Genomic DNA, 21,172 nt, shown 5'->3' on the forward strand with positions numbered 1-21,172 from the left:
CGTAAACCCAAACCAAACCGCCACCACAATCAACACCAGGTTGGCGGACTGTGTGGCGGTGTGAAGTTCACCCGGTCTGCACCGTCCCTTCCCCTCCACATCGACGTGGACACGCTCCCGCTTACACCTGAGTTTATACAGACGTTTTCCGCCCACCTGGTATGTGTGTGTGTGTGTGTGTGTGTTGTTGTGCAGTTGTATGTCCTTGTTCGATCTTGTTCACATGCGTCACTGCTGCTTGCTTGGCTCAGCTTCACGGCTGTCTCATTGTCACACACACACACACACTCATCCAAACACACACACACACACACACATATATATATATATATATATATATATATATATATATATATATATATATATATATATATATATGTATGTATCGTGTTCACGGGCAAGACGCGACTGGCGAAGAATTTGCTGCAGGAGGTGGTTCGAAACTGGTTGGTTGCCATTCGCAATCGCACGAGCAGCACGCGCTCAATGCACATGTGCAGAAATACAAACATGCACACGTGCATACAATGCGCACACATTCACAGAACGAGCACGCTACACATAGTACACAACGCACCACCGCTTGAATCTCTCATATGTGCGTGCAACACAACGACCATCCTTGCCCGCCAATGCACAGGTATGCCCGCTCGGCCGTGATTGTGGAGAACACAGACGCACTCGTCGAGAACGCAGAGCGCTGTGCACAGGTCAGCATCAACGCTTTTGTCATGTGTGTGTGTGTGTGGTTTGCCTGTGTCGGCGTGCGCATGCATCAGTTGAAGCTTTCGTGTATGCCCCTGGTGTGCTGCTCGTTCCTTCAACTGTCATTGCTACAACGACCATGTTACCGATGGCAGGCGTTCCGGGATGAGGATCTCGCTGCCATTGGCGAGTGCTTGAATGCATACCGCTGCCAGAACCACAGCACGTCCGCAGGTACGTGGCACACCCATCGTGACGTTGTTTGTTTGTTTGTTTGTTTGTGTGTTTGTTTGTTTGTTTGTTTGTGTGTTTGTTTGTTTGTTTGTTTGTTTGTTTGTTTGTTTGTTTGTTTGTTTGTTTGTTTGTGTGTGTGTGTGTTTGTTTGTTTGTTTGTTTGTTTGTTTGTTTGTTTGTTTGTTTGTTTGTTTGTTTGTTTGTTTGTTTGTTTGTTTGTTTGTTTGTTTGTTTGTTTGTTTGTTTGTTGTGCCTGCTTGCTATGGTTGAACTGCTTGATCTGCTTGTCGATGTGCATGTGTTGCTTGTGTTGCCGAAATGATGCGTCCCGAATCCCTGTGCCTCATCTTTACCCGCTTCCCCTCATCCTCCATCCCAATTCCCTCTCCCACATCCCATCCCACCGCGTCACCACAACACGACACGACGACCAGGCTCATGGATCGCTTTGCTCCCTACGCATACGGCCAGGCGCTGGCTGGTGCCGGTGGTGGCGGTTTCATGTATGTCATCACCAAAGAGCCGCATGCGCGCGCGACATTCGACACGTTGATTGAGGAGCACTTCCGTGACACGGGCGTCACCTGCTACGATGTTGCCCTGGACGAGGAGGGGCTCGTTGTCACCACAGACGAGTGACACACCTCTTGATTGCTGTGTGTGTGTTCGTGTGTGTGTGTGTGTGTGTGTGTGTGTGTGTGTGTGTGTGTGTGTGTGTGTGTGTGTGTGTGTGTGTGTGTGTCTGCGCGTGTGTCTGCGTGTCCGTGACGCTGCCTGCATAATCCGTCTGCGCCGTGGGTGCCCCAGTTGCTGCCGTTGCCGCTGCGCCCTCGCTCTGCTTTGATGGTCGCAGCCTTTGTTCCAGCGCACGAAACAGAGCAACATTTATGCTGGCCCCTCTTCTTCCAACAGTCCTTCCTTAATTTGCACCCCTCCCTCTCCCCTGAACACACCCTTGTCACTGCTGGTGCCTGAGGGGGTGCTTTTCATTTACACAGTGCATGTACGCGCAAGAAGCAATACAAAGTCTGAACATGACGTGAGAGCTCAAGGCCGCACGACCCAGAGCAAACACCATGTCATGTGTCACATCACGCCTGTTTGGCTTGTTTGGCTGGTGGCTCCCCTGTGCTCTTGTCCGTGGTCGATTCACCCTCTGCACCCCCTCCTTTCTTGTCCTTCTTGTCTTCCTTCTCTTTCGTCTGCTCGTCTTGTTTGCCCTTCTCTTCCTTGCCCCGCTCCTCCTTGTCTGCTGCTGTGGCGCTCTGTTGGTTGTCTTCACCACCATCATTGCCATTTGTCTCTTCACTTCCTTCCTCCTGATCCTCTTCCTCCTTCCTCCTCTTCTCAGCGGCTGCTTCTGCTGCTTGTTCTTTGCCTGTCTCTCCTTTCTGTCCTTGTTGTTCTGCTTGTTGCTGCTGCTGCTGTGTTGAGTATGGCCCTGGCGCGTCACCGCTGTTGCCGCCAACACCGTGCAAATCCACAAAGCATTTGCGTCAGCAGAGAGTGGAGACCCTCACGTGCACAGTGGCCGTTGTATCGCAAACAACGACCGATAATGCGACACACACACACACATGTACACACATGTACACACAAGTACACACACACACACAAACACAAACACAAACACACACACACACACAAGTACACATACGCAACGCCAGGCCTTACCGCAGCTGTTGCAGCTTCATCTCAAACAAGGCAATCCTTCGCGAGGCACTGTCGTACGTGTGAATGTGTGTGTGTATTTGTGTGTATGTGTGTGTATGTGTGTGGCAGACAAGGTAAGGAGTGAGAGACAGCTGGGGAGCAAAGAGGCGCAGCAGCAGCAGCAGCAGCAGGACAAGCGATGATCATGCAAGAGTAAACGCAATGCGGTGGTGGCACGACGCACTCGAGTGGCATGTTCTCTTCTGCTGCGGCTGATGAGAGCGAGTTTGAGGACGACTGTGACTGGTTATACACGCGCTCGTGCGCGGGACTGACGACGATGGCTCGTCCAAACGCCTTGCGCCCGTGCAGTTTCGCCACGGCCTCTCTTGCGCTCTGTGTCGTTCCAGTCCAACACGGCACGGAGTGGTGGAAGGTGGTGCGGGCATGCGTACGAGTGTTTAGAACTAATGTGAGTCGCTTTCAGCAGCAGAGAAGAAGATGGAGCGCGCAAATTAAAAGCATCGCAAACCCTCCTTTTGCATACACACAAACGAGTCCCACGAACACACACACACACACACACACACACACACACACACACACACACACACACACACACACACACACAAGCGTGCGCGCATCCACGAACACACACACACACACACACAAGCGTGCGCGCATCCACGAACACACACGCGCGCGCACCTATGCAAACACACGCAAACGCACCATAAGCACGCAAACGCACCCAAAGCACCCAACGCGCCAACACCTTCTCGTTGACTCACCGCTGCGTGCTTGAAGGTGAGGAAGCAGTAGCCACGTGGAAGGCCGCGCTTGGGGCCCACCTTGTTCCACAGGAAGTTGAGGTTTTCAATCTGGCCATACTTTGAAAACAGCTTGATCAGGTGCTTTCTGTGAAGAGAGAGAGAGAGAGAGAGGTGAGGCAAATGCAGGAGGAGAGGGATGAGAACATGGATGAAGTGTGGCGTGTGCAGCCACAAGAAAGGGCCATGCCTGGCACAATGCAAGTTGCTGTTCCAGGCACTGCAAAGGCATTCAACGTGCGCACAGAACCGCACTGCACTCCACTCACGTATTGACTCACTCAAGCAGTCATTAGCTTACTCACCAGTTCATTCGCACTCACACTCACACACTCTCTCTATCTCACACACTCACTGACTCACAATCATTCATTCATTCACACACTCTCTCTCACTGACATACACACACACTCTTACATACACACACACTGACACACATGCACACACACTCACTCACACATATGCACGGTACGGTACGCACTCTGTGACGCGTGTATCGAGGTTTCCGATGAAGAGACGTGTGTCTGAGACAACCGGCATCTCGCCGCCACTACCAAATCCACCGCCCCCACTCTTACCCTGCTGCAACCCACCACCATCACCACCACTGGTGTGCGCTCCACCGCTCATGTTTCTCGCTGCTGTCGCTCGCACCACTTTCCTGCTTCTGCTCGCTTGTTGCCGTTTCTCGTTTGACAATTGGTTGGTGTCATCGCCATTTCTCCACAACCAGCATCTCCCCTCTCTCTCTGCTGCTCTTTGCTCAATCTCTTTTCCCACCACCACCCCACCCACCGACAAGGACCCCTTGATGAGTTGGTCGTCGTCCGTGTGCGGCGGCGGTGGCGGCGGCGGCGGCGCTGTCACACTGGTGGGGCTACTGGTTGCAGCTGTGGCAGCGAGCATGTGGTTGCCCCTTGAGGTGGGTGCAGACCACGTTTACCTGTGCCGCATGCCTGGTGGCTCTGGTATTTGCGGCGCAGACGAGCACGGCGCCATCAACTGCTGTGTGCAGGAGGACACGCTGTTTGAGGAGTGCGCGCCGCTCATCCGCCTGTACGGCTTCACGCCGCAGTCCGTCCCCAGCCACTCCCTTCCCACGTGCGAGTGCACGCCAGCGACAGAAGCATCGGAGGGAGGAGGTGGCGGTCCCACGCGGCGCCCAATAACAACGTCCCTCACCATCACCACCGCAGAGGGCGACACGGTGACCAACACCACCCATGTCGCGTCTGGACCGGTCACGAATGACGCCACGTCGAGCCTTGTGCTGGTTCCAGAGCAGCTGGAATTCTTTCGTTGCCACCTGAGTGCGGCAAGCAATCGGACGGTCGCCCTCACCTTTCGCGGTGGCGTGGACGCGGGGGTGCGCGACGCCATCTACGAGCTCCTCCCAAGCAACGCCACCATCGACCTCACCTTCTCCTACTTTGTGCACGCTGACGCGGGTCGCCTGTCCATGCTGTTGCTGCCCTCGCCCGAGAACGGCCTCCAAGTGCACTCGCTCACGGTTGAGCACTCACCAACGCGCGGCATCATGAACCTGTTCTGGCAGCGGTGTTTCCGCCTGCGCGTGGTGAACTTGGCCTTGCGCCACTGCCAAATCACCGATCTCTTCCTCTCCGCCAACAATGGCGCCGAGGACCCGTTTCTCAACTTTGACACCTTCGACGTCAGCTACAACCAGTTCAGCACGCTGCACCGGCAGAGCGCGCGCTACGGCCCCAAGCGCATCATTTACGATGGCAACCCGCTCGTCAGCATCACCGACGACTTCCTCTACAACCGCGTCAACGGCCGCCACTTCACGGAGAGCGTGGAGCACCTGTCCATCCGCCACGCCACGGGGCCCTTGGACCTGACGGGCCTCCTGTCCATGCCGCTGCCAAACCTCCGCGTGCTCAACGTCTCGCACACGCCGCTCTCGCGCCTCCGCGGGAAAGACCTCTTCACGGGGATGCCGCGCCTGGAACGCGTCGACATGTCCTCGTGTAATCTTCGTGTGGAGCACCGCAGCGGGCTGGTGTCGCTCGTCTCCTCCCCGGCCCTCCGCGTCATCCGCCTCAGCGACAACCTCCTCTTCTCTCAACTCGACATTGTCGACTGGCACCTGCGGCAGCTGGACCTGCTGGATGTCAGCAGCAACACCATCGGCGTGAATGTCACCGGCGACACCTCGCTCGGGGTGCGTGTGCTCAACCTCACCTCCGCTCGCATCGTGCTTGACCTCTCGCCCTCGCTGTTCCACCACAACATGACGCACCTGCTGCTGTCAGACCTGGTCATTGTTGACCGCTCCCTGGCGCCGATCCCCGGCGTGAACCCGCCCGACATCGACCCTTTCCTCATCAGGGACAGCCCCAGCGATGGCGCCTACCAATCATCATCAGCATCTTCATCACCACAATCATCAGAGAGCAAGCAGGGCGGCCACAGTGACGGGGCTGCCGCTGATGTGACGAGCTGTTCCCGCTTGGTGAACCGTGAGCAGCTGCAGCTGCTGCCAAACCTGCGCGTGGTCACCCTGCGCCGGCTTGGCGCGTGCCACTTTGGCTCCGCCCCCTTTGCCCCGCTCGCACAGTTGGAGCACCTGGACATGGCGTATGTGCGGCTGCCGCCGGCTCGCCTGCACGACGTGCTTGCAAGCATCGGCGCCTCCATCCGCCACCTCAACCTGACCAGCACCGCCGTCACCTCTGCCATGCTGGAACAGGTTGCTGCGGCCTGGCCTGACTTGGAGGTGCTGGACATCAGCAACACGGCTGTCGACTCCCTGCTGCCACTACGCCACACGCCAAAGCTGCGCGTGCTCGACGTGAGCTTCACCCGCATCACCACACTCGAGCCCATCACCACGGGCCAGCTGCCGCTGCTGACAACGTTGCGCGCCGCCAACGTGACGCGGCTCACGCACCTGGGCGGGGCGGGGGCGCTGCCGTCGCTGCCGCACCTGCAACACCTCACCATATCGGGCACCGGGTTGACGCGCATCAGCGACAACGCTTTCGCGGGAGCCTCCAATCTCGTGTCGCTTGAGTTCTCGTTCAACGACGGCCTGCGCCACGTGTCGCCGTCGCTGCTGGACGCGCTGTCCGCAACGCTGCAGACGCTTGTTCTCAAGTTCAACGCCTTCCCACTGCCCCGCATTCCCTGCGACCGGCTGCTGGCCCTTGACGTGGCAGGGTGTGTCGGCGCAACGGCGACGCTCCCCGATGTTGGAAGCTGCCGCCAGCTGCGATACTTGGACATATCATCCGCTGGTTTGACGGCATTGCCGGACACGCTCGCGCTGCCGTTCCTGCAGGTGCTGGACATCTCCAACAACGGGATTGGCCCGCTGCTGCCGGCCGTGGTTCCCCGCATGTTTGCGCTCACGCACCTCTTTGCACAGCACAACGCCATTGAGCTCCTCTCTGCGCAGCAGCTGTGCAACCTGGCGTATGTGCGACACGTCGACCTCTCGCACAACCGCCTCGCCTACGTGCAGGACGATGTCAGCTGGGACGCGGGCGCAACCGCGGGCGAGGACAACATGTGCAGCCTGGAGACAGTTGCGCTGCTGCTGCGCGGCAACCCGGCCCTGCGCGACATCCACCCGCTCTTCCGCGTGTTCCCGAAGATTGTGCAGCTGGACGTTGCTGGCAACGCCGCGCTTCGCCTGACACACGTGCAGGCGAGCGACACGCTGCTGCGCACCCTGCGCGTGCTGGACATCTCTGGGACGCAGTCGGACATGTCGGAGAACTGGTGCGAGTCTGAGGACAGCCTGGAGGTGCTCATTGCACGGAACCTGCGGCTGGACGTGTCGCGCAACACCGAGTACCACCGCGTGCGTTTCCTGGGCGTGTGTTTCCGCCACCTGCGCGTGCTTGACGTGTCGGACAATGCAGACTACATCACGCTGCGCCACCTCCGCTCGTCCATTGGCGCGCTGCGTTTCAGGCAGGTCTCTCCAACCGTCATGAATGCCGCCCTGACCAGCATGGGCGACACACTCGCAGCTGCTTCGTCGGCGGCGTCTGCTGCTGCGGTCGCGTCTGCGAGCCGTGGTGATGCCCACACGTCAGCGACGGCAACGACAACGACAACGTCCACAACCCAGGATGCAGCGACGCTTGCCTCTGTGCGCTGTCACGGGGATGAGGACAGCACGCCCGGCCGGTTCCTGACGCGGCTGGAGCTGGAGGGCCTGTATGCCACGTGCGCCATCTCGCAGTCGCACGTGCCTGCCATGGTGGACCTGTCCTTCCCGCGCCTGTACAACGTGCCTGCGCTCGAGTACACGTGCACGTGCATCCCGGCATACACGGAGACGCGCACGGGCGAGTGTGTGCCGCAGTCGCAACCGCAGTGGCCGTACGCTGTCGCTGGCTCGCTGGGGACCGTTGCTGCGCTGCTGCTTGGGCTTGCTGTGTGGCGCAGCGCCAAGTACTGGCAGCAGGTGCACTATGACCTTGACCTGCGCGCAAAGCTCATTGACGAGAAGGAGATGGAGAACCTGCAGCTGCGGGAGGCGTGGGAGGCCAAGGCGGCGGACGTCGTGCTGCAGCAGCGCATTGACGCCCAGTCCCCAGGCACGTTCAGCCAGGTGTGGCGCGGCATGTGGTTTGACCAGGTTGTGGCCGTGAAGGTGCTCAACAAGCACGCGTGCGGCGGTATGCTGGGCAGCACGCTCGGCGGCTGCCTTGCTGACGTGGACGACGACCACGGTGGGCGCGGTGGCGGTGTGGGCGCGGGCTTCTCGCCCGAGTTTCGGCGGGAGGTTGAGTTCTTCATGACGTCGTGTCGCCACAAGAACGTGGTGCAGTTTCTTGGTGCGGGCCGGCTGCAGGACGACTCGCCATTCATCATCTTGGAGCTGGTGCCCAATGGGTCGCTGGACGTGTTTCTCGGCACAAGCGTGTGGAAGACGGCGGATAGGCGCAACACGCGGCGCGCGAGCATCGCTGGTGCTGGCTTGGAGGGCGAAGAGGCGAGGGGTGGTGATGGTGATGATGGTGATGGTGATGGTGATGGTGATGGCACTGCAGCTGAGCAGCGTCGCGCGGTGGTGTGGGAGCAGCGCATGCGGTTTATGCACGGGATTGCGCGCGGGATGGAGCACATCCACGGCAAGGGCCTGGTGCACCGCGACCTCAAGACAGCAAACGTGCTCGTGTCCGCACGCCTGGAGCCCAAGATTACAGACTTTGGCACGCTGCGCACACTGTTTGAGGACCCAGCGGTGTCCATGAAGGGCAGCAGCAACAGCAGCGGCAAGGATTCGCGGCCGAGCGCAGTGTCGCCGTATCTGACCTCTGCAGTGGGCACGCCGCTGTACATGGCACCCGAGGTGCTGGCTGGGGAGGGCGCATACACGGCTGCGGCAGACGTGTGGTCGTTTGGCGTGGTGGCGTGGGAGCTTGCTGCGCTGCGTGCACCGCTGCTGCTTGAGGAGATTGGCAAGTCATCGCGCGGCCCAATCCTGGCCAAGATGCAGGAGGCGCTGCAGGCCGGCAACCGGCTGTCGCTGGACGAGGCGTGGCCCGAGTGGCTGCGCGGCCTGCTACTGAGGTGCTGGAACAGGGACTGGCAGCGGCGGCCGTCGTTCAGGGAGATTGCGCGCATATGCGACACGCTCCTGGCCAACATTCCTCCTGCCATGCTTGCTGCGTCGGCCTCGCACGACCACCTCAACACGTCATCCGTCTAGCACACCCATTGTGCGTGGGCAGGAGTTGTGTGTGTGTCTGTCTGTCTGTCTGTCTGTCCGTCCGTCCGTCCGTCCGTCTGTCTGTGTGTGTGTGTGTGTGTGTGTCTGTCTGTCTGTCTGTCTGTCTGTCCGTCCGTCCGTCTGTCTGTCTGTCTGTCTGTCCGTCCGTCTGTCTGTCTGTCTGTGTGTATGTATGTATGTCTATCCGTTTCTCCGTGCCTCCGTGTCGGTTTGTATGACTGAAGAGGTGCATGCGGCTCGCTTGCACGTGCGCCTCGGCTATGTATTGCTCGTCCGTGTTGCATCCAGCTTCTAGTCAGCGGTTTATGCTCCACAGCTTTGTATGAATGTATGTATGATATTCCTATGACTTCCCTACTGCTTGTGTGTGTGTGTTTTGCTTGCGCGCACGCACATTGCCGGCGTCAGCCTCACGATAGCTGTGTGCATTCACGATTTGACAAGGGAGTACAAGTGGTGCCTTCTGCGGAGTTGTGTCAAGTGTGGTGCTGGTTGTTGGTTCTTTTTCTCAAGTCACCAGTAACCGGAGAGCCCGGAGAAGAGGACGCTTATGAGATTGGCAGAAACGAGGAGGAGGGGGCGAAGGGGACACGAGCGAGAAAGTTAGGGGAGGAGAACGAGAGAAGCGAGCGGCACTTATGCAGGAGGACCGCCAAACTGCACGCTCTGCAGGAGCTGGAAGATGGCTGTCGGTGGTGGCGGTGGTTTTGTGTGTGTGTGTGTGTGTGTGTGTGTGTGTGTGTGTGTGTGTGTGTGTGTGTGTGTGTGTGTGTGTGTGTGTGTGTGTGTGTGTGTGTGTGTGTGTGTGTGTGTGTGTGTGTGTGTGTGTGTGTGTGTGTGCGTGCGTGATGGCGTGTGAGTGGTTGTGCAAGTTGGTCCGCAAGCAAGAGCGACGTGGGTCATGCCGTCACACGGAAAGAACGTAAGAGGCCAACACGCAGAGACCATGGAACAGCCTCACACATAAACAACACACACAGTCAAACGAGCAGACTCAAACACACACACACACGCTCTCTCTCTCTCTCAAACACACTCGCACGCACACACGCACACACACACACACACATAGAATGGTCGTACCGGAGCCGCACACGACAAAGATGAGCAGGCCAAGGACAACGGGGCCGACGGGGAACTCGCTCTTCTTCTGTTTCTGTTGGTGTGAATGGAATGGACAAATCCAAACACGCAAGACCACGACAAGCCACCAAAGAACCCCAGAGAGAGGGATGACATGAGCAAGCACAAAGTACAGCGCATCGGTGCGCAGCGAAGTGAGGCGTGGGCATGCAAAGCATTAGCATAAGCATTGTTGGTGTGGCAGGATTGTTGGTGTGGCAGGATACTCACGCGAGAGGCGGGCACGTTTCCTTTGCGGGTGATGTTGTTGGCGTGGCGCTCGCTGCTGCGGCGCATGGCCGGGGTCTTCACGCTGGGCATCGTAACGGCTGAGGCAAGCCAGGAGGAAGGACACACACGCAGGGCGCACACGCAGGACACACACGCACGCAGACAGCACAAATCCACAGCACAACCGCACAAAACACGGCAACGTCAGCCACGAGGTGTGAATGGGTGAGCGGAGCTGAGGGGAAGGACCACCCACAAAAACAAAACCAAGCAAAGCAAACACACCGGGCACCGCACCACAACAGGGCGTGCTGGGTTTGAGAGCCTCTCACGCAACAGCCTGCTCCTCCACCCCCATCTCCACACCATACAACGCCATCCTCATATCAACCATCTCTGCCCCTCCCTCTCTTCCCTCTCTCCATATGCCCACACGTTCGTTGGTGCTTGGTTGCTCGCTCGCACTCACCGGGTTCGCCTCGGTTGGTCGGTCGGTGTTGTTGGAGTTGTTGGCGTTGTTGGCAGTGGTGGATACGAAAATGTGTGTGTTTTATTGCGCATTTTGTGAGGAGTTTGGTGCGAGTTGTAGATTGGTCATTGTTTTGTCCTGTCGTGAACAGCTCAATGGAGGACGACTTGCGCTCTGCCGACGTGGTGCTTGTTGGCACAGGTTGGTGTGTCTGTGTGTGTGTGTGTGTGTGTGTGTGTGTGTGTGTGTGTGTGTGTGTCTGTCTGTGTGTGTGTGTGTGTGTGTGTGTGTGTGTGTGTCTGTCTGTCTCTGTGTGTCTGTCTGTCTGTCTGTCTGTCTGTCTGTCTGTGTGCCTGTGCGTCTGTGTCTGTCTGTCACACACATACACATACACATACTCCTCTCTCTCTCTATCTCTCTCTATCTCTCTCTATTTCTGTCTCCCTCACTCACACACACACGCTCTCTCTCTCTCTCTCTCTCTCTCGTTCTATCCATATCTCTGTCCTCTCCACCTGATCTCTTTTGCACGCACAACTCTCCTCCTTCTCCACCTCCCCCTCTCCTCCTCTTACTCGCCCACCCTGTTTCGTTCCCCTTTGCCCCAAACAGGCCTGGTGCAGTCGCTGGTGGCGGCCGCCTGTGCCCGTGTCGGCAAAAAGGTGATCCACACAGACGCCTTCCCTTACTATGGTGGCTCATGGGCAGCCTTGACCATCAACGACTTTGAGGAATTACAAGAGAAAGGAAACACTCAGGCAAGCAGCAGCAGTGAAGATGCACAAGAAGCTGGCATTCGCTTGCAGCACGGTGTGGAGGATGTCTTGATCTGGGACAGCGGCGTTGAGATTCCTCGCCGCCGTCAAGTCCTGATTGATCTCTGCCCAAAGGTGTGCGTGTATGTACGTGTGTGTGTGTACGTGTGTACGTGTGTACGTGTGTGCATGTTCGCGTGCGTGTGTACGTATGTGTGTGTGATACGTGCACGTATGTGCGTGCGTTTGTGTACTTTTTGCGTATCTGTCCCTGCTGCGTCTATCCCCGTGTCACCTGTATGTTTGATGTTGTCTCAACAATACCGTCTGCCGCCTTCCTCTTTGTCATTGTTGTTCACACCTCGAGCACGTCGCAAGCCCACTGCCTCTCACATCTCCTCTCACACACCCCCCCCCCCCCAACACACACACACGCACACACAAAATGTACACCATATCCACGGACTGATAGGCCTGCTTTGCGCGTGGAAAGTTGGTGCAGCTGCTGATTTCCTCAAACACGAGCCGCTATCTTGAGTTCAAGGAAGTGGCCCGCCTCTGCCAACACAACGGCACACTCACCGATGTGTGTGGAGTTGGATGCATGATTACGTTCGCTGCAACAACCTCACGAGTTCTGTCAACAATGGCGTACTATGCACTGCATATCGCTGTCCATGAGCTTGCCTTTCGTCCACAACCATCACATCATCACTCACTCACTCACTCACTCACTCACTCACTCACACAGGTGCCGTGCACAAAGGCGAACCTGATGACCAACAAGATGATATCGCCCATGAGCAAGCGCAAGCTCGTCAAGTTCCTGCAGTTTTGCCTCGAAGTCGCAAAGGGGGCGGAAGACAAGCAAGTGCCACAAGGTGTGTGTGTGTGTGTGTGTGTGTGTGTGTGTGTGTGTGTGTGTGTGTGTGTGTGTGTGTGTGTGTGTGTGTGTGACTCGCTTTGGTGTCATCTGCACACCAAAATTTCAACCAAACCTTGCTTCTCACCCTGGTCGTGCACGTGCACGACTGCTGCTGCCAGACACGACCTTTGGGGCGCTCCTCTCGTCCACTTTTGGTCTCGCGCCGGAATTGCAGGAGTACATCCTGAGCTCCATGACCTGGCTCGACGGCACGGCGACGGCCGAGGAGGGGGTGGCGGCAATGGGACGATTCCTCACGTCCGCTGGCGTCTTCTGCCCAAGCCCGCTCATCTTCCCCGCGTACGGCATTGGCGAGCTTCCACAGGCGTTTTGCAGGTGCGTCCACCTGCGCTGTTGTTGTTGTTGTTGTTGTTGTTGTTGTTGTTCTTGTTCTTGTTCTTGTTCTTGTTCTTGTTCTTGTTCTTGTTCTTGTTCTTGTTCTTGTTCTTGTTCTTGTTCTTGTTCTTGTTCTTGTTCTTGTTCTTGTCTAGTGCTTGTTGCGAATGCTGCAGTCGTGCTTTGGTCTTGTTTCCTCCCGCCTTCGCTCTTTGTGTGCTTCGTTTGTGACTGTTACTTCTTGCGTGCTTTTGGTGCTTGTGAACGCTGGTTGCCCTTGTCCTCCTCCTTCGACCTCCCTTGTTTCCACGTTGCATTGTCACAAGTTGTGCATCTGCTCACGAACCTCAACGCACCTGCGCTACAGGCTGTGCGCCGTATTTGGAGGTGTTTACATGCTCAACATGCAGTCCATCGTCGTCTCTACCACAACGCCAAAACAACAACAACAACAACAACAACAACAACAACAACAACAACAACAACAACAACAACAACCACAACAACAACAACAACAACAACAACAACAACAACAACAACAACAACAACAACAACAACAACAACAACAACAACAACAGCAACAGCGACAGCAGGAAGACGGCTCGTCTACCGATGCGCCATCAACAGCGACCAGCGTGCGTGGCGTGCGGCTGGGTAGTAGTGGTAGCGGTGATAGTGGTGATGAGTTTGACATCCAAGCGCCAAACGTGGTGCTCCCCTGCGACACTGCCCCATCTGTTTCGGGCGCCGACGTGTCGCCTCCAATGCTGTCGAAGTTTTCGCGCGCAGCCTTCCTGCTCAAGTGCGATGAGTGCGAGTACGTGAGTTCGCAGCAGGCGGTGGCCATTGTGAATGTGCCTGCAGCAACGTGCCATCTGGACCACGTGTGCAGGGCACTCATCTTCTCCTCCAACGCAGGCGTTTGCCCACGCGGTTACGGTGTGTGTGTGTCTGTGTCTGTGTGTGTGTCTGTGTGTCTGTCTCTGCGTGTCTGTCTGTGTCTGTTTGTGTGTGTCTGTGTCTGTGTGTGTGTGTGTGTGTCTGTCTGTGTCTGTGTCTGTGCGCGCGTTTTGATTGTGCATGCCTGTGTTGTGTGTAGCCATGTGCAAATGTATGTACCCCTGCGTCTGTGCGTGCGCTTTTTTTTTTTCGCCCGCGGTGTGTTTGTGCCTCTGCTCGTGGTCATCCCTTCCCCTCCCCCTTGTTTTTTGTTTTTTGTCCTTGGTTCACTGGTCTTGTTTTGTTTCACGGACGCCCGCTCACACACGTGCGCACATGCACGCGCAATCCTCACCGTGGCACCTTACTTGCGTGTGTCACTGCCAGTGATGTGCCACCTCATCACGGAGCATGCACGCGACAACGACTGGCAGGATGGTCTTCAGCGCGTGCTGAGCCTCCTCTTCCCAACTCACACCAAGGCTGCTCCCCAGAAGGACACCGAAGAACAGCCGGGAGCCGAGGGCAAGGACACGGGGCCTGCGCACACGCAAGACCAGCAGCAAGACCAACATGAGCAGCCAGATGCACGCCCCGCTGAGGTTGCTGACGTTGCTGACGTTGCTGAGGGTGGTGACACTTGTCCTGCTTCTGCTGCTGAGGATGTTGGCGACAGTGCGAGCACGCCAGGGAAGGTGCCGCAGCAGCATGATGGCGACAGCGATGGCGGCGATGAAGGCGAATCTGTGACGACGAGTAGCGATGGTGTGGTTGGTGATGTTGAAGAACAACAGACCCAGGGCGGTACAGAAGACACACCAGCGCCAGCACCACAGCTGGTGTGGAGTGTGATGTTCCGTGGCCTCTCCCCGGCTGGCGACTGGACCCGCCCTGAGACACACACCACCAACGTCCACGGCCTCTGGACATGCAGGTGTGGGAATTTGTGTGATTGTGTGGTGATGTGTGATTATGCGTGTGGGAACTTGTGTGATTGTGTGATTGTGTGGTTATGTGTGTGTGTGGGGGGGGGGGTGTTCATGTACGTCCATTTGTGTGTACTTTCTGCTGGGTGGCACTGCTTGTGCCATGGTTGCCCATGTCGTGTGCTTACCACAGCCCTCGCCCTCGACTGTCGCACATACACACACACACACACACAGTGGTTTCGGATCGGCGTCGCCTGGCTTTGACGATGCGATTGCAGAGGCCCAGTGCCTCTTCTCCGCCATGTACCCCGGTGAAGACTTTCTGCCTCGTGCGCCAGACTACGATGAAATTGTGCATGACGACCACGACGGCACCGCCAACGAGAATAGTGATGGTGATGGCGATGGTGGCGATGATGATGATGATGATGGTGGTGGTGTTGGTGATGGCGATGATGATGCTGGTGGTGATGGGGCCGACAAGGAAATCGGCAATGTTGTGGACAGCAGGAATCCCGACGATGACATGGTTGGGGACGAAGATCGCACAGAGGAAGAGGCGCCAATGTCAAATGATTGACGCGCGGTTGACGTTTGCGCGTCAGTGCGTGCGTGTATGTGTCCGCGTGCATGTGTATGCGTGTGTGTGTTTCTTGGTGCTGGCGCACGAGCCACGACATGATACAACACGCACGCACACACATACACACAACAACAACAACAACAACAACAACAACAACAACAACAACAACAACAACAAACAACAACAACAACAACCACCACCACCAACAACAACAACAACAACTCGTCACGCTCGTCATGCCACTGAATTCAGTGTCTGGAGCATCATGCAAGAGCCTACGGTATATGGTTCGCACCTAATGCGTGTTTTGTGGACAAATAAATGAAGATTTTCACAAATCCCCATGACAAGTGGACGCGGTGGATAGTCCTCGCATAATCTTCTCAGCACTGCGCGCAACCACAAACCTGGCTTTCATCATTGTGTGCTGAGACGTGTGTGGTGAGTGAGGAGCTTGTGTGGGTGTTTGCCTGCTGAATCACGACGCATCATCTCGTGGCTGCCTTCCCTGCCTTGCTCTGTGCAGCCTTGTGCCGACCTCCAACCAGCGCTGGCCACACCATCACCACCACGGCTTGCCTTGCCTTGCCTCACCTCACTCTCATCTTCTTGCCACGTACCACACCCCCTTTGCAGGCGCGTGACCTTCTCCTTTTTGTGTGTGTGCGCGCGTGTGTTGTTTTGTGACCTCCCCTCCAATACTACAGCAACGAACAGGTGGGGTTGCACTGCTTGATCGTCCACGATCACGGCACGCTTGAGCTGTACTGTGTTGTGGTTGTGGGTTGTTTCGGTGGTCTCGGATGAGTGTGCACTGCGGTGATTGGGTGGTGTTGTTCTTTGAATGTTGCCTCCCCCCCCCCTTCCACACACACACACACACGCACACACGCACGCACTCGCTTGTACTGCCACGCCAAGACAGTGCTGTGTGCTGTGCTGCATGATACCCACGTCAGCACACGTCTGCACGCCACTGCATCCATCACTGCACTCGCTCACCCATGTCCACCTGACTCGTTGCCTCCCCCGCCTCTCCTCTCTCCCTCTCTCTCTCTTTGTGTCACGCCTGCAGGAGAAGATGATGATGACCGGGCCTCGGATGTGGGGCGCGGCAGCCCTGTTGCTGGTTGCAGCGTTTGCAACCATGACCATTGACTCAGCGGCTGCGCAGCAAGACAGCTTCTCATGCGCTCCGCGCAACTACAGCGACCCGTGCTTGTCCGTCCCCACCCTCACCAACGGCGACTTTCAGCGCTTCCACGCCGGCATCCTCACCGCCGTGTTCCTCATCCTGGGCGCCCTCTTCACCTACCGCCTCATCTACAACTTCCGCGTCGTGCCCTGGCGCCAGTCGTCCGTCTTCTTCACCTGTGTCCTCGCCTGCATCTTCCACGTGGTGTGGCTCAGCAAGGACGCCAAGAACATCCAGCACCCGCTTCTCGGCCTCCCCTACGAGGGCCTCGCCGACCTCACCTTCACCATTGTCATCTGCTGCCTCTTTGGCTACATGATGAAGCTCGACGACGAGATTCGCCAGAACCGCGTGCACTGGCGCATCGTCGTGCAGTGGATCTTCCTCGTGACCGCCGCCATCCTCCAGGTCATCAAGATCTACACTGCCCGCCAGGACCAGCCTCGCAGCAACGTCTGGATTAGCTTCATCTCCTCCCTCCTCCTCTCCCTCACCACCGCAGACCGCTGCCTCCTCCTCATGAAGCTCCTGCCCCCAACCCAGCGCAGCACCCACACCTGGTTCCGTAAGGTCAACTTTCTCACCTTCTTCATCTCCGTCTGCCTCTTCATGAACTCGGCCATCATCTTTGCCCACGCCATCGACGAGGAGGTGTGTGTTGTGCGCCATGTGTGTGTGTGTGTGTGCTTGTGTGGAGTGGGTGTCTTTCAGTATCGTTTGTCTGTCTTGTGTGCTTCCAGGGCGGGCGTGCATGTGCACAAGCACGCGCGCACGCACACATGAGTCGCCTCGTGTCCATTCAACCCTTCCTGCTTGTCTCTCTCTCTCTCTCTCTCTCTCTGTGCTTTCCCACCTTCTCTCGTACCCTGACACTCGCCCACACGCAACCACAACCACAACCACAACCACACTTGCCAACGCTCCTCTCCCTCCCCGTCTCACACCCCCCCCCCCACACACACACACACTTTTTTTTTCGTGCCAATCCAACAAACACACAACAGATCAAGGTGGCGTCACGGGACCGCAGCCACACGTACGCGTGCTTCTACGTGTTTGAGTTCCTCTCCGTGCGCACGGTTGCGCTTGTGGTTGCCCCACTGATGGTGATCCTGACTGGTCTCTGGGACGATCCCCGCACCATCCTCGCCGTCAAGCGCCTGGAGAGCCGCAAGTCCCAATCCATCACCTCCCGCGTCGACGCCTTTATCAACCGCTACTGGCGCACCATGGCCTTTATCCTCGTCATCTCCCTCATCACGCTTGGCCTCGCCGGCTGGGGTGGCTCTGCCACGTGCTACGCCCCCCACGCCCAGGTTGTCCGCATCAGCCTGTTTATGGCCCGTGTCGGCGCCACGCCCTTCTACATCCTCTTCCCGGCCGTCTTTGTCATGGTGCTCAACGGCTTCAACACCAGCCTGGAGAGCAGCATGCTCGGCAGCTTCCTGCCCCGCGCAAACGGCTCCCTTGTCATCTACCACAAGTACGTCGGCTGGCTCTGCGTCATTACAATGCTCTTCCACATTGGCGGCCACATTGGCACCCTCTTTGCCTACCACCGCTTCATCTCCGACCTCGCCACAAACCCGACCAAGCAGGCCATTGTCGACCAGATCAGCAAAGACCGTCCTGCCGTCCTCGAATACTTCTCCGACATTTATCACTTCCGCGGCGGCCCGTGGATGCTGCCCTGGTTCACGGGCGTCTTCATGACCGCCTGCATGATCGCCGTCGTCGCCGTCTATTACGTCCTCGCCAAGCGCAAGCACAAGCGCTTCAAGAAGTGGCACGTGTGGGCCGCCTACTCCATGCTCGCCGTTGGCTCCATCCACGGCGCCGGCCGTGTCCTCGGTGACCCGTACCTCTGGGTTGTCTTCCTCGTCGTCGCCGGCATCTCCATTCTCGACTTTTTGTGGTGCCGCCGCCGCAGCGAGAAGGTGCGCTGCGAGATGTGGGAGCTCACCACCCCTGGCGCCCGCGGCCGCGTCGAGGTTGTCCTCATCCTGCGCTTCCGCTGCAAGAAGATCAAGTTCTTCCCGGGCGACTATCTCCTGCTGCGCGTGCCCCAGATCTCCGTCAGCGACCAGCATCCCTTCACCATTGTCACCAACGTGCCCGAGGACGAATACGAGCTGCACATCAAGGTGTCCGACCTCAAGGTCAACGCCTGGACCCGCGCCCTCACCGCCATGCTCGACTTCAAGTACGGCCGCATCATGGCCGGCCACTCGTACCAGGCCAACCGCTCTGCCTCGGAGGAAGCTGAGCAGCAGGAGTCGTCCCTGGAGCAGCGCCTCCTCAGCAACCAGGAGGGCGGCATGTCTGGCCTCCTCGACGACGTCAAGTGCAACGTCGACGCCGTCGTCATTGGCGGCTTCAAGTCCAGCCTTGCCGATAGCGACTTTATCAACGGCGACTTTGTGCTCATGGTTGGCTTCTCCGTGGGTGCCACCCCCATGTGCGCCTACCTCAACCGCCTGCCCGAGTCGCGCTTTGAGGAGCTGCGCGACAACATCTGGTTCTTCCACCGCAGCGAGTTTTACAACAAGCCCGATGGCCAGACCGTCTTTGGCGCCTACGGCGGTTACATCCGCGAGGTTTGCCAGGAGACCGAGAAGAGGGTAAGCTTCCCATATTTTGTTCTTGGTTTGTGCCTGCGATGGGTACAATTGCCTCCTTGCGCTGCATGCTTTTGCTTGCCTTGCTTCTTTCCTGCTCTTTCTTGTTTTATACATGAGCCTCACCAATATGATTGTTTCCTCTCCCTCCCTCCCTCCCTCCTCTCTCTCTCGAACTCTCAACAAACAACACACAACAATTACCATCGCCAGATTGGCCGCGACCCCAACGGCCCGGCAGGTCCCATCCTGCAGGCGGAGGCTGGCGAGCGCCGCGACGTGTTCTGGAACCGCCTGCACAGCCGCGTTGCAGAGTGTCTGCAGAAGCTTCCCCAGGGCGGCCGCGTGCACATTGGCTACTGCGGCTCCCTGCGCGGTCTCGACTCGCTGTACGACGCCCTGGATAAGGGCCAGCTTGCAGCCAACCGCGCCGTTAAGTTCTACATTGAGAGCTTCGGTTAAGAGACTTTTTTCCTCTCACTACCCCCTTCCCTTTCTCTTTTCTTTACACATTGTCGTCGGTTTTAATGCCCGCCTCCTCCCCCCCCCCCCTACCCAACCCACCATTGGCGTTGTCGTCGTTGTCCTGCTGTTTCACAGTCTATCTCTCCTTCCATACCTCTACCTACACATGCTACTGCTTGTTTTTTTCCTTTTACTGCTGTCCCGTCACAAATTGTACCCAACAACCAAACATAGAAGCCATGTTTGCTTGCTTGCTTGCGTTTTGCTGACGCCTGACTGAACTTTTTGGTCTTGTCCTTTTCCCGTGCGTGTTGTGTGCCCTTCCTTTTCGTCGTTCTTCTTCATCGTGTTCGTTCACCGCCCAAAGTACCTGTGACCTTGCGCTCTTGCTGTGTGTGTGTGTGTGTGTGTGTGTGTGTCGCTCGCTCGCTCGTCCGCTCTTTGTGAGTGCGAGCTTGGTGATGTGCATGGTTTGTCGTTGGCGTTGCCGTCGTGCTTGTCTTCAACAAAGTAAATGGCCTTTCTTGATCGGAACGAATTATCATGTGCCCTTTATCTTGTATTGGCGCAGCTGGCAACCAAGGACGTGGAGCTTGCCGCACACTCACACACACACTCACTCAGCGGCGGCTCGTGTATGTGTCGAGGTCCTCTTGGTGCGCCTGGCCATAGTCCTTTTCCACGCGATCCTCAGCCATTTCACCAGAGTGCGCCTCATCCTGCTTGTCAACCACAAGCACGGTGGCCGCAGCCGCAGCCGCATCGTCGTCGCTCGCTTGCTGTGTCGCAGCTGTTGCTGTGGTTGTCGTTGCTGCCTCTGTCGCAGCTGTTGCTGTGGTTGTCGTTGCTGCCTCTGGCGATGTGGCAGGTTCGCTGGTGTTGTTGTTGGGGGCGGTGCGGGCAAGGGCATCCACAGACGCCTGAACGTCTGCATCTGAAGCACTCACAGTCGCCGCCTCGCTGGCGGTGGTGGTGGCGGTGGGCGCAACTGTGGCCGGTGTGTTGGCGACGTCACTGTCGCCGCTGGGTTTGGGCGAGTCAAGCGACGAGAGAACATCGCGCAGCTGCTTTGCGCGCTCTTGTAAACTCGTCGCAACCTGTGTGTGTGTGTGTGTGTGTGTGTGTGTGTGTGTGTGTGTGTGTGTGTGTGTGTGTGTGTGTGTGTGTGTGTGTGTGTGTGTGTACGAGTGTGTGTGTGTGTGTGTTCAGTGAGTTTAGGGGGGTGTGTGTGTGTGTGTACCAGTGTGTGTGTGTGTGTGTGTGTGCGTGTCTACACCAGCGTGTGTGTGTGTGTGTGTCTGTGTGTGTGTATGTTGAGTGTCTGAGCGATCTCAGCAGAGAGTGTGTGTCGGAGGAGAACACAATCGAGATATTAGCACATGTAAAACGCGGAGCAGGCGCATTGTAAGCGAGCGGATGAAGCACGTGCGGGGCGAGAATGATATGACACACCCCGCCGAAGACAGACGT

The 21,172-nt window shown here is 57.3% G+C and overlaps 7 protein-coding genes across 7 annotated transcripts in view; 4 read left to right on the forward strand and 3 right to left on the reverse strand.

The window, feature by feature from the left end:
• PTSG_11727 (uncharacterized protein) overlaps positions 1-1,578 on the forward strand; it is a gene marked incomplete at both ends in the record, with an annotated part of 8,671 nt that extends 7,093 nt beyond the window's left edge. The window contains 5 exons of the mRNA XM_004997336.1: positions 40-183; positions 403-446; positions 641-710; positions 861-931; positions 1,374-1,578. Coding sequence (XP_004997393.1) covers positions 40-183; positions 403-446; positions 641-710; positions 861-931; positions 1,374-1,578 — 534 coding nt within the window. The remainder of the gene's footprint in view (positions 1-39; positions 184-402; positions 447-640; positions 711-860; positions 932-1,373) is intronic.
• Positions 1,579-1,909: 331 nt separating this feature from the next.
• Positions 1,910-4,113, reverse strand: PTSG_01419 (uncharacterized protein). The gene is made up of 5 exons (XM_004997337.1): positions 3,904-4,113; positions 3,384-3,510; positions 2,837-2,988; positions 2,614-2,661; positions 1,910-2,394 (listed from the first exon to the last, which is right to left on the reverse strand). The coding sequence occupies exons 1-5, from the start codon at positions 4,050-4,052 to the stop codon at positions 2,031-2,033; spliced, it is 840 nt and encodes a 279-aa protein (XP_004997394.1). The 5' UTR covers positions 4,053-4,113; the 3' UTR covers positions 1,910-2,030.
• Positions 4,114-4,151: 38 nt separating this feature from the next.
• Positions 4,152-9,164, forward strand: PTSG_01420 (TKL protein kinase). Its single transcript, XM_004997338.1, has one exon. It carries the CDS (start codon positions 4,234-4,236, stop codon positions 9,112-9,114), a length of 4,881 nt encoding a protein of 1,626 aa, XP_004997395.1. The 5' UTR covers positions 4,152-4,233; the 3' UTR covers positions 9,115-9,164.
• Positions 9,165-9,424: 260 nt separating this feature from the next.
• PTSG_01421 (uncharacterized protein) lies at positions 9,425-11,026 on the reverse strand. The gene is made up of 4 exons (XM_004997339.1): positions 10,958-11,026; positions 10,489-10,586; positions 10,219-10,291; positions 9,425-9,821 (listed from the first exon to the last, which is right to left on the reverse strand). The coding sequence occupies exons 2-4, from the start codon at positions 10,576-10,578 to the stop codon at positions 9,772-9,774; spliced, it is 213 nt and encodes a 70-aa protein (XP_004997396.1). The 5' UTR covers positions 10,579-10,586; positions 10,958-11,026; the 3' UTR covers positions 9,425-9,771.
• An 86-nt stretch (positions 11,027-11,112) lies between these two features.
• PTSG_01422 (uncharacterized protein) lies at positions 11,113-15,585 on the forward strand (the record flags this gene model as incomplete). The annotated part of the gene is made up of 8 exons (XM_004997340.1): positions 11,113-11,158; positions 11,570-11,847; positions 12,185-12,298; positions 12,464-12,593; positions 12,757-12,973; positions 13,341-13,912; positions 14,300-14,846; positions 15,076-15,585. 8 exons carry the CDS (start codon positions 11,113-11,115, stop codon positions 15,419-15,421), a joined length of 2,250 nt encoding a protein of 749 aa, XP_004997397.1. The 3' UTR covers positions 15,422-15,585.
• A 272-nt stretch (positions 15,586-15,857) lies between these two features.
• Positions 15,858-19,818, forward strand: PTSG_01423 (uncharacterized protein). Its single transcript, XM_004997341.1, has 4 exons — positions 15,858-16,141; positions 16,500-17,270; positions 17,624-19,240; positions 19,451-19,818. Exons 2-4 carry the CDS (start codon positions 16,506-16,508, stop codon positions 19,697-19,699), a joined length of 2,631 nt encoding a protein of 876 aa, XP_004997398.1. The 5' UTR covers positions 15,858-16,141; positions 16,500-16,505; the 3' UTR covers positions 19,700-19,818.
• Positions 19,819-20,322: 504 nt separating this feature from the next.
• PTSG_01424 (uncharacterized protein) overlaps positions 20,323-21,172 on the reverse strand; it is a gene marked incomplete at both ends in the record, with an annotated part of 2,856 nt that continues 2,006 nt past the window's right edge. Inside the window, one exon of the mRNA XM_004997342.1 lies at positions 20,323-20,799. Within this exon, the coding sequence (XP_004997399.1) occupies positions 20,323-20,799 (477 nt within the window). The remainder of the gene's footprint in view (positions 20,800-21,172) is intronic.

This window comes from Salpingoeca rosetta, assembly GCF_000188695.1.
Source record: "Salpingoeca rosetta unplaced genomic scaffold supercont1.4, whole genome shotgun sequence".
Taxonomy (NCBI): Eukaryota; class Choanoflagellata; order Craspedida; family Salpingoecidae; genus Salpingoeca; species Salpingoeca rosetta.

Bases quoted from the DNA above. Each gene is read 5' to 3' on its own strand.
- PTSG_01421 (XM_004997339.1), bottom strand. From the start codon at position 10,578: ATGCCCAGCGTGAAGACCCCGGCCATGCGCCGCAGCAGCGAGCGCCAC. The intron at 10,292-10,488 runs GTGAGTATCCTG...TCACACCAACAG, and splicing joins GAAACGTGCCCGCCTCTCGC to AAACAGAAGAAGAGCGAGTT. The intron at 9,822-10,218 runs GTACGACCATTC...CACCACCGACAG, and splicing joins CTTTGTCGTGTGCGGCTCCG to CCATCTTCCAGCTCCTGCAG.
- PTSG_01419 (XM_004997337.1), bottom strand. From the start codon at position 4,052: ATGAGCGGTGGAGCGCACACCAGTGGTGGTGATGGTGGTGGGTTGCAG. The intron at 2,989-3,383 runs GTGAGTCAACGA...GGAACGACACAG, and splicing joins TCACCTTCAAGCACGCAGCG to AGCGCAAGAGAGGCCGTGGC. The intron at 2,662-2,836 runs GTGCGTCGTGCC...CACGTACGACAG, and splicing joins GAAGAGAACATGCCACTCGA to TGCCTCGCGAAGGATTGCCT.
- PTSG_01420 (XM_004997338.1), top strand. From the start codon at position 4,234: ATGAGTTGGTCGTCGTCCGTGTGCGGCGGCGGTGGCGGCGGCGGCGGC.
- PTSG_01423 (XM_004997341.1), top strand. From the start codon at position 16,506: ATGATGATGACCGGGCCTCGGATGTGGGGCGCGGCAGCCCTGTTGCTG. The intron at 17,271-17,623 runs GTGTGTGTTGTG...AACACACAACAG, and splicing joins CCCACGCCATCGACGAGGAG to ATCAAGGTGGCGTCACGGGA. The intron at 19,241-19,450 runs GTAAGCTTCCCA...TACCATCGCCAG, and splicing joins GCCAGGAGACCGAGAAGAGG to ATTGGCCGCGACCCCAACGG.